At 46.2% G+C, this 16,156-nt stretch overlaps 1 protein-coding gene across 2 annotated transcripts in view; it reads left to right on the top strand.

Moving 5' to 3' along the window:
* The first annotated feature begins 1,111 nt into the window (after nucleotides 1-1,111).
* Nucleotides 1,112-16,156, top strand: part of LOC147890381 (transcription termination factor MTERF2, chloroplastic-like) — a 52,653-nt gene continuing 37,608 nt past the window's right edge. For both annotated transcript variants that reach the window (XM_087390628.1, XM_087390629.1), the window contains exon 1: nucleotides 1,112-1,824. In XM_087390628.1, coding sequence (XP_087246754.1) covers nucleotides 1,190-1,824 — 635 coding nt within the window. In that variant the 5' untranslated portion in view covers nucleotides 1,112-1,189. The remainder of the gene's footprint in view (nucleotides 1,825-16,156) is intronic.

Genomic DNA, 16,156 nt, shown 5'->3' with positions numbered 1-16,156 from the left:
GTTGTTAAGCCATCAGACTGCAACCTGAGGCACCTGGGTTTGAATCTCCCAATTGACCTGAGCATGATGGACACCCTCTTGGGCAACATAGTGAGGTTGCTTGATTTTCATATCGTGCCCGGGATAGACTCTAATTCCAGGAGGGTGGATGGGTGTGAAACCCACCTAAGAGAAACCTAGAAGTGTACAGATCAACACTTTTCCTTAGGCTGGTTACACACCGAGTTGCATGATGCCCGCTTCAAATCGAAATGACTAATCAGTGATGGAGATTGGGCTTGGGTGGGAGAGCTGTGCATACACATTGAGTTGCAAACTTGTTCCATTTAGGGGAAGCAATCAATGCTCCCTTGGGTTCTCTTTTCTTTTTGAAGTGGGCCCTACCCAACTCCATCCATAGCTTTGTTCAGCCAATGCAGGGGTGGCAGATTGCAATGGTTTAATGCTCCACGCCAAATTCACCTTGTTGCTTGTCTGCCCAGCTTAGTATGTAAGCCCCTCCGCAAACTCCATCGCCCAAGACACTCAGCCAATGCAGGGGTCGCAGATTGCAATGGTTTAATGCTCCGTGCCAAATTCACCTCGTTGCTTGCCTGCCCAGCTTGTTCTATAAGCCCCTCCACAAACTCCATTGCCCAAGACACTAGGTACAACGTGGGGTGTGTAACCACCCAACATGATTTGAACCGTTAGATCAAGGCCCGTTAATATCCATAATGGGTTGGCCACCCTTGGACTAGCCAAATTATAAGAAAATACCAAACCGGGTTAGCTAAATTATAACAATATACCACGCTAACCTGGTTACCCACTCGCAGTGGGTCAGTTCTGCCACCCGACCATGGCTTGCCACGTGGTCCGCTCCCAGGCTGGGAATTCGACCAGGTCGTCGATCCCGGGCAAAAATTGAGGCAACTAGCTATCGGTCTCTCGGGAATGGGATCCCAGGAAGCCGAATCCCTATGCAACTGGGAATGGGCTCTTGAGAAGCCGATCCGAGTGAAAAACCGACGTAACCGGTGGTTGCCGGGTGGCTCTCCCGAGAATGGGCTCCCGGGAAGCCGATTCCCTACTCCGTGAGCTCAATCAGCAGGACGAGTCGTGCAAACGTTCTTTCTAACAGCAGCGATGAGCTGAAACAGACAGAGAATTGTGCCTCTATGCAAACGAGAACGCTTTAGCAGCATAAATGGATTGCTCAACCATTGCCTCTACAAGATTTTGCTGCATTCACCACTCTCCTCCCAGCTCTTCGTTCCCTTTGCCTTTTCCAACATTGAATTCTAGTCTCTTCAGCCTTCCCTTCGCTCACAAGCCTCGTACTCAAACTTCCAACAAGCATCAGGACTTTGCTGGCTACCCCACAATCTCGATTTTGAGTGTTCTTTGTCAGCGTAGTGCCTTGGCAGGTACTCGTCATGAAGAATTATCAACCGACTCCTTCGCAGAAGGTGAGAGTACAAGTAGCTCATCCTCGAGTGTCGCGACTCTCTACAAAGAAGCACACAAATCTAGCAGTGCTCATGAGGCTCTGGAAAATATCATTGGACAAAAGAACCTGCACCTCAGCGAGAAAGAGCTAGCTTTGAGAAAGTTGCTAAAAGAAAGGAGAGAAGTTGTAAAGGAACTTCTAATAGAGGCACTACGGGCCTCAAAATTGGGCCCGACATATTCTAAGAATGTTGTCTCGAGCATGCCAGAGTTTATCGACCATGTAATGATTGAAGCAGCAGCTTTGAAGAAAAAACGCGAGCATGTGAACGCATCTTTCTCCTTTCGAGCGAGAGTATATATAGAACAGTCTGGAGTGGCGAAAGCGATAAAGTAAGCCCTCGAAACTTAGTAGCTACTTGTGTTCTCATAGATTCCAAAGCGAACCTTCCTTTGTTCTTCCTTTTTTGCCTTCCACACACCCACGCACCACAAGCCCACGTGCACGCGCACGGGCATGGTGCCGTGCTTTTGTAATTGCTTCTCGCTTTACTTATGCATTCCCTTGGGGGGACTCTATACTTGTTGGGAAAGTAGGGTCAACTCCTCATAGTAGATAAGCCCCAAAATGAGGCTGCATGGGGAGTGACCATGTGGACGGCGCTCAAACATGTGCAGCCCATGTTTGGTTGTCGCATGACCCGCCTTGCAAAGCATATGATTCCATGTGAAGGGGCTGCACATAAGCCCTATAGATGGGCATATGTGCTGGACAAGAGGGCCCAATGGATGGACAATGGAGCTGGGCAGAGCCCAGCAGTAGACGCCTTTTATGGGCATAACACGTCGGCAGTTGGCCAGCTGGCAGTGAAGTTGGCCATCAGGTTGGCAATCCTCCACAAAACTCATATTGTCCTCTTTGATGTCATTTCTAAACCAACCAGTGGTTGCTTTTAAATTCTGACATCAATTAAGCTCAACTAGGGAAGCTTATATTACAATAGGCCCATAAAACTTTTTGGCTTAGCACATGGCAGTGCTATAATAAGGTGTAGAAACCTAGTTTTGTAATTACATGTGTTTGTAGAGTCTTCTTCAGTAAGTACTTCTTACACGTTTTGCATGTTGTCCCTCTCCAATTGTGAGACTTTATTGGTACAAGCTGACTGTTTTCTCATTCCCGTGCTTCCTGCTGTTCCAATCTGGCAACTTATAAGCAATTTTGGTAGTCATTTCACACGTGTGGAGTTCAGTTTTGGTAGTCACATAAGCTCTTGTAACAGGCTATTTGTCACACACGTAATCTGAAACAGCTGGTGTGTAATTAATTAATGATGAAAATGTGTTGAATTTCATGGAATAACAATCTGCAGATTTTGGTTTTTCTACTTGACGACTGTATGGATTGGGACTGTGTGCCTGACGGTTTTGCATTTTGAGCAATTTAGGCTGTCAACTTTGCAATTTTTTGCAGACAATTTTGCATTTGCGTCAGTTGTAGAGAATTGTGGGTTTGCAGATTTTGCAAAGAAATTGTAGGAATTCACAAATTTTACCTAGAAATTACGGTTGGGGCTGTTTTTGATGCATTTGCAGGTTTGATACTGCAGATAATCATTCCCAAATTTGGTTGCCTTGGGTTTTGTGCCAGGCAGAGAACAGCAAGTATTGCTATGTATTGCAGTATCTACAGGCTGGACCTGTCTTACAGCCGGTATTGACAATAAAATGCAGTTTATGGTTGCATTTGGGCACATTTTCCAGAGGTGTGTGAGGTCAGATCAGTGAGGGGGGTGATTATTTGGGGATCCCCTGACAGTGCAGATATGGAAATTTGTAGTAAATTGCAAAAGTTACTATTCCTTTTTTGGGCCTTTGCTATTTTGCATTGAATGCATTCAATCGCAGTGTAAGGTTGCTCCTACTGTGTGAGAATGTTTAACACACTCTGTGTGGGCAGTTAATTGCAGATGATCAATTATAGATCATATATGTCATTTGTGGCATATCAAACCTAAGTCTCACGAAACGTCTCAGACTTGAAATGTTCCGAAAAGCCACCTGAAATAATAGGAAATGGCGGGGTAGGCTTAGTAAAGAAAACTTGAGAACACATATAACTTGAGAATTCTGCAGCAATTACAGCAACATATGCACACATTCACTTCAGGTGCAGAGATTACAGCAAGACACAAACTAGATGACATGTTCCATTAATTCCAGCATTTAAATAAAATGTGCACAATGCACATAGGCATTTCAACATTACTGAAACTTAAGATTACATGGAAACTGCACTGTCGTGCTCTTCACCCTCATGAATATCCCACTGCAGAGAAGGGCCAGACTTATATGATTGATCACTCCTAGAAAGAAGCCTATGACTGCTGTGCACCTATACAAGATTCTTAGCCCTTTTATGAGCAAGCCGATTGCATTTCAGTGAATTGATGGACCCATAAGTGGACTAATTCCAATTTGCTGCAGAGGAACTTGATATTTGTAGAGTGGCCTGATCGCCAACTTTTGCAAGTGAGGGGTATCTGAACTATAGTTCTCCCACCAAGCAACCGGACAAAGGCACTCTCTATCTAAAGGACCAGAGAACTCACCAAAGGCACCAACTTGACCAAGCTGACAATTGATCCTTCATCAATGTCCTCTCTGCAACATCCTTTCCCCCTCTATCCAAAGTCTGCCTCCAACCTCTCCTCACTTCAGCGTCTTGTTGTGGATTCTTATAGGACCATTTTGGATTTAGAAGAAAGGGTCTTGCATGGAGAAGAGAATGAAGCATATGACTCCTGCAATTTCTCTTATTTTTTCATACTTTCTGTTTCTGTTGCTTTGTCCGGCTAGGACCTCTTTTGTATTCTCTAGCATTCAATATTTTCATAGATCACACAAGACATGCATCATCTTTGTCCGCCAAAGGTGACATGGACATGATAGGCCAACACATTCTCACATACTTCTCCATTTCATCCCAAAACGAGGTTGACAGTAAGTTGTTTTGAATTCTCCAGAAGTCTGTGAAAACCAAACTTCTCGAGAATGCAAATTTGTGCAATGCATGCAGAATTTGAATGCCGATCGGCCCTCCAATGGGGAAGAGCGCCCTCGTGAGAGTACTTGTTTCTATTTCGACCTACATGCAAGGTGGGAGAGAGAAGGCGGATGAATGCAATGTGGTGGAGAGAATGCTACGAATGATCACAATGAAGGGGAGTAGCCCTTCATTAATGTCCCTTGAGATCACTCAAGTTCCATATTCCCATTTAGACCTACCCTTAGTCTATGACTCTTGCACCTACATTTAATGTACTCTAATGCACCCTTCCCTTTCCTATTGCCCCTAGGACCTAGACACGTGTCTGCACATCTTTATCACTAATCATTGGCCAATGTTACATAGTTTAGCGGTATTATTTACACCGCTTGATCGATCATAAATACAAACATATAACCGCACCATCAAATTGGCTCCTAACCATAATAAGGTTCTAATGACTATTAATGAACTAAATAATCATTCCTCTTGCCATGACAACATCATCATTGACCTCTCCAAAATGAGGCTGACAATATTGTGTTTTGAATCCGAAAGGCTTCATCATTTTGACCTCTCCATCACCACATACTTCTCCATGTCATCATCAAGGCGGCTTCATCATTGCAACCTCTCCATCACCACATACTTCTCCACGTCATCATCAAGGTTTCTTCTTCATCCTTAAGGCTTCATCACATACTTCTCCACTTCATCCCAAAATGAGGTTCACAGTATGGTGTTTTGAATCCGCAGGGCTTCATCTTTGTTATCTCTCCAATCATCCCAAATTTGGCTGATGACCATCTGCTTCAAGGAAGCTTTTACCTTTACCAAGCGGTGGAGCATGATGAAGTTTGAAGTGAATCTAGTACTCACCTGGCTTCAGCAACTTCAATTTCAAAAAGTTTGATAGTATGGCCCTTGGCGCCTTATGTTTGCAGATGAATTGCTGCACCTCCGTGCCATGATAGATTGCTAGCTCCATCCATGCTAGGGCAGAAAGGCCCTTCAGCAACAAGTTCAAACAATGGGCAGCACACAGGCTCTAAAAGATATGTTTGAACTCTTGCTCCACAAGATTGACCAACTAGCTTGTAGTCTGAGGCATTATCAGTAAAAACTTGAACTACATGTTCCTGGTACTCTATTTTAATGCAACTGCAATGTATTCTTCAGTTTTTGTGTCTCCATTGATATCTATGGATTGCTTGAATAGAATTCCTTGTGCATTGCAAACCACAACGTTGAGAAGAGGTCTCCTTGCAATGTATGTCTAGCCATCAGAATCTATCGAGCATCCATAGTATGGCCAAGTAGACTCAACCATGTATAGGCTCCCTAACACTCTTGCTCTCTTGTTAAAAGAGAGGTATGGAGCTTTTCGTAGCTCTGAGATTTATATCGCCTTCAAAATCATCAACCTCCGCGCTTGAAGCATTGTTGAACACAGTTGGCATGGTCGATTGCGATAATGTCTTCGGGCTTGCATTCAAACTGGCACCAGTAGCACCCTTGTCTTTCTTGCTAGAAGATTCACGATCTTCCCATGACAAGCCACAAAAAGAGCACGACCAGTTCTTGTTGCCTCCTTTGGCAAAGCTACCTCTTTCTACAAGATGCCTCCAAAGAGGCTCAAGATCTTGGCGGCATCTTGTAGAGGGTGAAAAACACCTTACTATGACGGATTTGGTAAACGCCTTCTTCTCTTGTTACCTGGCTGCCCATTGTACCAATGACTTGAAGCTACCAATATCACTTAGGATTGCAAATGAAATTTATGCACGTGCATGTCTCGTGGGCATCCTCAGCCTGTGGCATGCTGATTGCTACATGGATTGCCACGCAGGAAGCCTGTCATTAGCTGCTTAGGACAGTCACGCTAGCAGGTGTGCAAGCAGCACCACATCAACATGTGTGGAGTGAGCGCCATGTCACCAGTCCAATGCCACGTCAGCAGGTACGACATTGCCACGGTAGTAGCCACATGTGTCAGACTGTCAGTGGTTGGCTGCAACCAACCCAGTAGTCGCTGCTAGTTAGCACGTGATCAGCCCTGGTCTGTCCAGATCTAGGACCCAAGTGGCCTATATAAGGGCAGCCCCTTGGCTCATCATTTCATCCACCTTCAGAACTTCTAGCTCTTCAGCCAGTAGCAGTTCCACAGGCCAGGATCAGGGGTAGGATAGGTGCAGCAGTCCAGTAGTCTCTTTGCCCCTTCACAGTTTCTATCAGCCTGGTTCAGTCTGGTACAGTAGCAGATAGGTACTGCCTCATAGCAGCCCTCAGTTCCAGCTCCAGTGAGTGTTATTCCCTGTATAGAGTACTCTCTCTTCTCTTTTGCAGTGAGGGTTATTCCCTCCATACATTACTTGTTCTTTCAGTTGTATTCAGCCCTATTGGGCAGACAGATATTCATTTATTGTCTCCCTCTTCGGAGTCCCTTTATTACTCTCTCAAAGTCTCACACTCACTCAACAGTTCCACTTGTGTTTGAGTAGAGAGTGAGTGAGTGAGGTTTTCTCCTTGCTACACTAGTATCAGAGCTTTCAGAATTTCTTTCATTAGATAGGGGAGGTGCAGTTTAGGGACATCTCACTGTTTATGGTACGGACAAGATCTGGAAAGGACACCATGAGTACTAGTAGCACATCTAGAACCGGTGGGGAGGAAGGATCCCACCTGGCTGCCATAGAATCCCACCCTGGCCATAGAGGCCCCAATGACAGTTTTGGCTATGACGGCCTTAATGCAGACCATGATGCAGAGCAGCAACAACAGTCAGAGAGTCTCTTTGCTTGCATGTTTCAGCTCTAGGAGATGTGGGATGATTGTGAGCAGGCCGCTAGAGAGCGCGAGAGAGTAGCTTGGGAGGCAAAGGAAGACCGTGATTGTGAGGCTCAGGAAGCCAATAAACTTAGAGATCGCAAGGCTCAGGAAGCCAAGGAACGCAGAGAGCGCAAGGCCCAGGAAGCCAAGGAGATAAAAGAGACCAAGGGTCGAGAATCTCAGGAGCTTAGAAGCACAACGCTTGGGATGAGAAGGAAGAATAGGACTGGCATTTTCTCATTTCTCTACTCCACCCACAGGGTGAGAGTTCAGCAACCTGTCAAAGCTTCTTCTCTCGGAGAGCACAATTTTCTTCGGTATGATGTAAGACTGAATTTTTAGTGTTGATTTGATGGCTCAACCAGTTTGAAAGATGATTTTTAGTTGTGCCTGCGAATGACAATGGTAGATGTATTCTTGCATCGATGCACCTCATAGGCGAGGTGATCACCTGGTGGCACAAGTGGCATAAGGACCACTATGATGTAGACGAGGTGACACCTCACTATGGGTGGATGAAGTTCGTGAAAGATTTTTAGAACACTGTTCCTGCCACCTTAGTACTTGTACAGATTGCAGAGTCAGTTCTTTGAGATGCGCAAGGGGGGACATAGAGACGGTGAATCATTACGCCAATAAGTTTACTTAGGTGTCCATACAATTGCAGCAGGAGGAAAGTCAGAAGCTGAGCAAGTTTCTCCATGGACTACGTATAGACATCTAGTGGTATGTGTTTTGTTTCAAGCCATAGGATTATGAAATTGCATATGAGCTTGCTCAGGATTTCGAGCCCATGCACAAGAGTATCCAAGCAGGCCAACAGTAAAAAGTCCCAGGACTCCACACCAGGAGATGGTGGAAAGAAGTCTGCCAATGGGCAACTAAAGAATAACTAGATGATGGACAATGGTTATGGTCGTTACTTGGATGCAACGACCTGAGCGACCTTTGCCAAAGAGGACCGGTGCTTCCATTGTCATGTGCAGAGCCACAAGAAGCAGGACTGCCTGCACTTCAAGAAGTTCCAGTTAGAAGGAGCCACGTCAAGTGGCTCCTCTACAGCCTTGACTCTGGTGAAGACAACCTCAGTGGTTATAGAGGAGATCAAAGATCAACATAAGAGGGAGCCTCACAAGTTTCCCACTATGTTTCAGTTCCATAGGCAGGATCAGGGGCAGGATAGTGCAACAGTCTAGTAGTCTCGCCCTGCCCTTGAATAGGCTAGTTCAGTCCTACATAGCAAGATATAGGGACTACCTCATAGCAGCCCTCAGTTCCAGCTCTATAGGCTATTCCCTCTCTCGTCGTGGACACCTACTCCCTCTATAAAATATTCTCTCTTTCCTTTTGCAGTGAGGGTTATTTTGTCCATACAATACTTGTTCTTCTAGATGAATTCAGCCCTGTTGGGGCAAACAAATATTCATTCATTGTTTCCCTTTTTAGAGGCCCTTTATATTCCTTCCTCAAAGTCTCACACTCGCTCCACAACTCCACTTGTGCTTGAGTGCATGGTATTGTGAGTAGAGAAAGAAAGAAAGAAAGTTTATTAAAGTCTTCGGAAGACCAATGGGTCTATGAGACTATAAGAAACCTGATACAATAAGCTGAAAGGGTGGAGCTACTAAAACGAGCATCATCACCCATGCTAGATGCTAAATGCTACATAGTCCTAGAAAGTATCAGCATGACAGTCATACCAACAACATCATCTACAGCATCATGTCACATCAAGTCCTATGCCAAGTTTGGCCCGATACAATAGATACTGGAGCTATGGAAGAGAGGTCATAGTGGATCTAGAGGTTGGCGAGGCTACGGTGGTATAAGATCAGGGATAGAGCACTGGCGGCTATCTATGGGTGCGCTCCAACGTGATCTCTTGGCTGTAGTTGAGTGAGACTTGCTCACTGCTGCAATGCAGTTGAGTGCCTTTTGACAGATTGCATTGTCAAGGGAGAGAGTAGAAGAGAGCTTGTGCAGGCAGGTGCATTGAGCAAAGATTACTTTTCTTGGCACATAACTAGAATGCTTGGCCAGCTGGGATGTAAACATGTATAGGAGTCATATTGAGATTAGACATGAGGAGCATGGATCAAGTTCCTTGCCAAAAATATGGTTGTAGAAGAGTGGAAGTTGTAGTGAGATTAGACATTAATCACATGGGTTAGTCATGATGTGTACAGATTGTAAAGATCAATATTGCCACTAAGTGAAAAGATTGCATGCCTTGTAAGATTGTGCATGAAAATCGACATGGTAAATACAATCTTATAATGTTCAAATATTATTTTTTCTAAACATCTAGGTAAAAGGTTCTATTATGTGTACCTTTTGAAGAATATATTCATCCAAAGTATGGTGTTTGTTTCGAATCCACGAGCTCCAGTAAAACGTAGAAAATGAAAAAAGAATAGTAGGTTTGGCGTGGAGTGCTAAAGCAACATAGATGCAAATAAGAACAAGGTGCTCATTAGAAAGCGTGCATAAGGATGGGAAAGATCAAATCATGCATAACAAAATTCTCGCTTTTACTCAAATTCTCGTAGTTTACTTGATAATGATTGTGATGTACTACTCTGTTTGCGAATGGAGCTCAGGGAGACAAATTGAGCATCATGTCCCTACGGAAGCAAGCCCAAGCATTGTTGTGCATTTTAGCAACGAGAAGGGATGCTTCTGGGACCAAAAACAAGTGTAGCTTAGTGAGAGCATGCTCAGATTGACGAAAAGACAGGTTATCCAAATTCATAGATAGGTCAGCATTCCCATCGGCGATTTTTGCAAAGTCCTAGGTGTTATTACAAGTCCTCATCCACGGATATTTCTCCTTTTTTATTACATTATTACTGTTTGTAATTGGGGATCTCCCACGCAATGATAGATACACAAAGTCAGTATCCTGAGTCGATAGTCTCAAAGCTTTTGAATTCTTAGAATAGAGCAAGGACTTGCACTGAGTATCCTGCTTGCTAGCAGACTGTTTGTTACGTTACCAACATCATCAGAACCTAGTATTAGCGGAGTCCTTTTGGTTGAAGATGGCTTCCTGACTTCTAAAAGAGCTTCTATCGTAGACTCTCTACCAGCATATCGTGAGGGTTTCTTGTGGAGTGGTCTGGCTTTCACACATTGTCCCTTTTGCTAGACCGGTTTTCACTGAGGCATAGAAGCGCCCTTTAGAAGGACCGGATGCTGTCCCAGATGCACTCCAAGCAAGGTGAGGTCCATCCAGCCTGTCCTTGACAGTGGGTGATCTTTTCAAAGGAGAGGGAAACCTAGCTCAGGATATAGAAGGATCTACTGGAGAAGGATGCCTTGAAAATGAATTATTTTTGCTTGTTGCAACCTTACGGGAGAGCCTGCGTGTGAAAGCCATTCTTTTCTAGTTAAGGTAGCTACTAGTAGATATGGGGCGGCAGCAGGATGAATGTATAGTGACACATCACAATCATGAGAGTTGCATTGCCATCGCCCACAATCCCATGTTCCATGACCACATGAAACACAGAGATGGACTGCCAGTTCGCGAGGAAGAAGTCATAGGAATGTGTGTGGACTTAGTATGTTGTTCCATTAAATAAATATTGCAGACTTGCTAACAAAGATGTTGCCTAGGGAGCAATTGGAGAACTTGCTATGGTGTGCGGGTGTAGGGCTGCAAGCAGACTTTGAGAGGGGTGTAGAAAAATAGGGAATAAAGGACAATGTCTGCCTATGAGCCCCCAGGGGGGTCATTTGGGCCTGCCTAGGGGCGCAAGCACCCAAGCGACTGAACAAGAGGAGTGAATAGAACACAAATTGAAGTCGAGCGAAATAGAGATCAGCAGATTGGATTGATGGGAGAGAAAGCTTGAACTGTCGTGAGTGTTGACACTGAGTGTCCAACGCAACATATACAGCATCTAACAAAAAAACAAGGATTGTAATCTCGAATTGGTTGCAACAACCAGATCTAAATCAGCTTACCTCAATTCATGTAGAGAAGGGAACCTTGAAAATTTGAATCTTAAAAGATGGACTTGAAACCTTGAAGCCGGAGGTTTGATCAAAAGAGAAGGTGAAGATGGAGCGCTGAACAGATGTGGGACTTTTATAGTGCAATTGGAGAGCGCGCTAAAAAGCTCTTAGAAGTTAAAAAAATCAGTGAACCTAATAATAGAGCGATCTAATGATCTAGAATGATCCACGTGGCTTCGTAAGATGCAAGAATTTGAGAAAACGGTCTAATGCTGGCCAAGTAAAGACATATAGAAGCACTGTCCTTTGACGTCATTGGTGCCATCATTCATGGAGTGGGAGGAAATGAAAGGGAAGAGAGAAGAAGAATACTGTAGAGAGTAGAGGTAGCAAAACGGTACTCTAATAGAGGACGCTCTTGAGAGGAAAAGAGTGTCGTGACAAGGAAAAATGACTATTGGTTAATTAATAGACATTAGAACAATATTACATTATGTGCCAATTTGATGGTGCGACATATGTTTGTATTTATGATGGACATTGGTCCAGATTTTAAGGCAGTGGTGTTGGAAAGGTCACCTCCCCATCTGTAAGCCCCCATATGAGGAGAGCATGGGGGAGGGAGACCTAGGGCAGTACCCAACAGAAAAAGAGAGAAAGGGGCAACCACATAGACAGCATCATGGCTGGCATGTGGGCAGCACATCTAGAACTGTTATGGGCAGGACAGAGGGCCAGGAAAGTACGGAAGGATGGCAGATCTGTACGGATTACAGATGCCTGCTGTACGGCTGGTTTCAGGGTCACATACGGAGCTCAGGCAGGAGTCCTAGAGCTGGAAACAAGCCTGGAGCAGAGGAAAGACAGTCTGGGACAGATTGCGATGGATCTAGGACAGGAGGCGCACTGTTTGCAGTAGGTTTTGGGGGGGGCTGGACCCTGTATTTATAGGGAATCTGCCCTTGAAAGGTGGGCCAAGGGCCCTTGTAATGAGTGCCCCAAAAGGGCAGCCTACAGTCCCATAAATAGGGAGCTGTGGGTCGGTTTTGGTCGGCCAGGGGCAGGGGGCTGAACCGACCAGCAGTCGGCCCTTTCTAGGGCTGCTGGGTCGGTTGGCTGGCCAGGCTCTTGGGCCTATATAAAGAAGGCATTCAGGCCTTATTTTGACATCATCTGGAGCAGCAATTCCACCAGCAGAAGGAGCAGCAGCAGGGCTATCTTTGGGCCTACAGTTAGGAGGAGAAAGAAGTACATTGTCCTGCAGACTTAGCTAACAGGATGCTGCCCACCTAGACTGGTTTCCAGACAGCAAGGTGGAGAAGATCATTCTAGACGGAAAGTCTACTCACGCTCGAGGTGGAGCACGCGGACTCTAGTCTAGAGTTAGCCAGCAGATAGGAGGAGGACTTTGTGGTAAGATCAGAGGACCACACCATTGGTGGGACTCTAGATCTGTCACTCTTGTATTGTGTCCATAGTTGTGGACGGAAATATATTATTTGGTGGTTTCTCTATCTAGCTTGGTTCATTGTCTATTGATGAGTCTGCACACCTATTGAATGCACATAAGTAAAGAAGTTTGTGATTCCACACCCACACCGCACACTGTGTGAGCTCCTGGGCATTATTTCCGCTGCGTGTACCCTCTGTTGGGTATTTTCTAACATGGTATCAGAGCCCAAGTAGGAGGCTCACAGGTGTGGGAGCCTGAAGGCAGGGACCTTGCTGAAGGACGACCCTGATTCAGAAGCTCTAGGGAATCGACTTCCACGACTGGAGGATTGTGCCCTTGCGAGAAGGAGGGTGACTCAGGTTCAATCAGGTGCGTTCAGAGTTCTGGTTTACTGAATTTGAGTTTGGTTGACTTTGCTGTGTGGTATATACAGCAGAGATGTCGCCATCTACAGCCTCTTCAGCCCCTGCTTTCCCTTCCTCCTCCTCCAGTTTTCTCTCTTTCACTATCCCTAACTTTGGAGAGTCTGGGAACCTGGACGGGACTAATTACCCGATCTGGAAAGTGAAGATCCGGAGTCATTTAGTGGCTCGGAAGTTGTGGAAGCTGACCACGGGAGAGGAGTCGAAGCCGGAAGACTTGGTGGACAGTAAAGGGAAGGTACTCATGGCAGTAGACAGAGAGGAGCTTGAAGCTTGGGAAGAAAGAGATGCCCATGCCCTGGCAATAATCATAGGGACTACGGCGGACTCTGTTCTTCCGCATATCCAACTGGCCGAGACGTCAGTAGAGGCGTGGGCCACCCTGAAGGATCTGTACGAGACAGATAATACCTCCCAGATCGTGCTTCTTCAGCATCAACTCTACAATCTTGATATGGAAGAAGGCGATACGGTACATAGCCATTTGACGAAGGTCAAGGTGGTGCGGGATCAGCTTGCAGCAATTGGTCAGAAGACAGACTCATGCCATCTGGCCTTGATGGTACTGAGGAGATTGCCTTGGAGTTTCAAGAGCTTTGTTACGGCTGTGACAGCAGGACAGAGGACCAAACCTCTAACATTTGAGGAGTTGTGTCCATTACTGCTACAGGAGGAAGCTCGGGAGAAGCTCTACAACGAGGACAAAGACGACAAGGCGATGCTGGTAAAGGATTCCGCAGGTAAGGGAAAGGGCAAGCCTAACAGTGGCAAGTCCAATAAAGATGACTCTGACGACGAGGGGACTTCGAAGAGGAAGCACAAGAAGAAGTGTTTCTATTGTGATACGCACGGACATTTTGCAAAGGACTGCAGAAAGAAAAAGGCGGATCTGAAAAATAAACAGGAGTCTGACTCAGATTCAGAGGGAAAGGCCAAAGCTAATGTGGTAATCGAAGAATTGTTCCTGGTGACATCACGGAGTGTTACCAAGGTCAGGTATGTTGATCCAGAAGTCACAGTAAGGATGTCTGACATAGAGATGTGGGTCGACGAGGAGTCAGATGCCTTTGTGAAGGTGAAGGACAGTATGGAGCGCTTGGTACCTTCCAGGTGTGTAGCTGTTGATACTGACACGAGGGTGGAAAGCCCTGGGGTCTCATGGTCAGATGAATGCTGGACTTCAGAAGGGGACAGTACAAGATTACACAGGATCTTGGCGGGTGCCTCATTGAGGGTCAGGTATGTTGATCCAGAAGTCACAGTAAGGATGTCTGACATAGAGATGTGGGTCGACGAGGAGTCAGATGCCTTTGTGAAGGTGAAGGACAGTATGGAGCACTTGGTACCTTCCAGGTGTGTAGCTGTTGATACTGACACGAGGGTGGAAAGCCCTGGGGTCTCATGGTCAGATGAATGCTGGACTTCAGAAGGGGACAGTACAGGATTACATAGGATCTTGGCGGGTGCCTCATTGAGGTACAGGGTTTGCTTTTAGAGCGAACATTCAGGCAGTACAACAGTCTAGTATGTATATGATACTCTGCATTTGAGTCTTTATAGCATGCTGTGGAGAGATTCTGCTCTTCATTTGTCTCAGGTGATAAGAGATTGGAAGGAATTGGCCTTCTTCGAAGGCAGAAGGGGAAGAGTTGGTGCTTCTTCAAATCTCGGACGCAGATTGCTAGAAGGTGGTGGACAAAGAGTACTGAAGCCAGAAGAGTACCTGCTTGAGAACTCAGCGAGAGTTCATGGTCCAGGTTATCTGGAAATATTCATTGGTTGCAGACCTTGCCAAAGGAAGGACGGGTTGAAACAGACCCTCAGAGCATGGTGCCTGGAAGACTCCAGGTTGTTCACTTATTATGAGGGGGACGACTGGAAGATCGTGACGGCTGGATTGCTCGAGTTCAGAGGCGGGAATGTGACTAAAGGAGGTGGTACCGGGAGGTGCTACCAGAGATGGACCTGTGTACCAGGATGGTGTGCGGAAGCGGAACTGGACCTGGTGGAGCAGGAGCCACTGGATGAAAAGCCAGGAAAAGATTTTGACACCGAAAGGTTCCAGAGGACTACGACCAGGGAGTTACTGGAGCATCTTCATCGACGTGTTGGCATTGGGCTGAGATGTGTCGGTGAGAGGGGGTGTTGGAAAGATCACCTCCCCATCTGTAAGCCCTCATATGAGGAGAGCATGGGGGAGGGAGAACTAGGGCAGTACCCAACAGAAAAAGAGAGAAAGGGGCTGCCACATAGACAGCATCATGGCTGGCATGTGGGCAGCACATCTAGAACTGTTATGGGCAGGACAGAGGGCCAGGAAAGTACGGAAGGATGGCAGATCTGTACGGATTACAGATGCCTGCTGTACGGCTGGTTTCAGGGTCACATACGGAGCTCAGGCAGGAGTCCTAGAGCTGGAAACAAGCCCGGAGCAGAGGAAAGACAGTCTGGGACAGATTGCGATGGATCTAGGACAGGAGGCGCACTGTTTGCAGTAGGTTTTGGGGGGGGCTGGACCCTGTATTTATAGGGCATCTGCCCTTGAAAGGTGGGCCAAGGGCCCTTGTAATGAGTGCCCCAAAAGGGCAGCCCACAGTCCCATAAACGCCATCATTATGATAGAACATCTAGGGAGCTGTGGGTCAGTTTTGGTCGGCCAGGGGCAGGGGGCTGAACCGACCAGCAGTCGGCCCTTTCTAGGGCTGTTGGGTCGGTTGGCTGGCCAGGCTCTTGGGCCTATATAAAGAAGGCATTCAGGCCTTATTTTGACATCATCTGGAGCAGCAATTCCACCAGCAGAAGGAGCAGCAGCAGGGCTATCTTTGGGCCTACAGTCAGGAGGAGAAAGAAGTACCTTGTGCTGCAGACTTAGCTAACAGGAAGCTGCCCACCTAGACTGGTTTCCAGACAGCAAGGTGGAGAAGATCATTCTAGACGGAAAGTCTACTCACGCTCGAGGTGGAGCACGCGGACTCTAGTCTAGAGTTAGCCAGCAGATAGGAGAAGGACTTT

Source organism: Dipteris shenzhenensis, chromosome 19 (assembly GCF_047967505.1).
Source record: "Dipteris shenzhenensis isolate YYH24624 ecotype China chromosome 19, Dip_SZ_1.0, whole genome shotgun sequence".
Classification (NCBI taxonomy): Eukaryota; Viridiplantae; Streptophyta; class Polypodiopsida; order Gleicheniales; family Dipteridaceae; genus Dipteris; species Dipteris shenzhenensis.
This window is presented reverse-complemented; position numbering and strand designations above follow the sequence as displayed.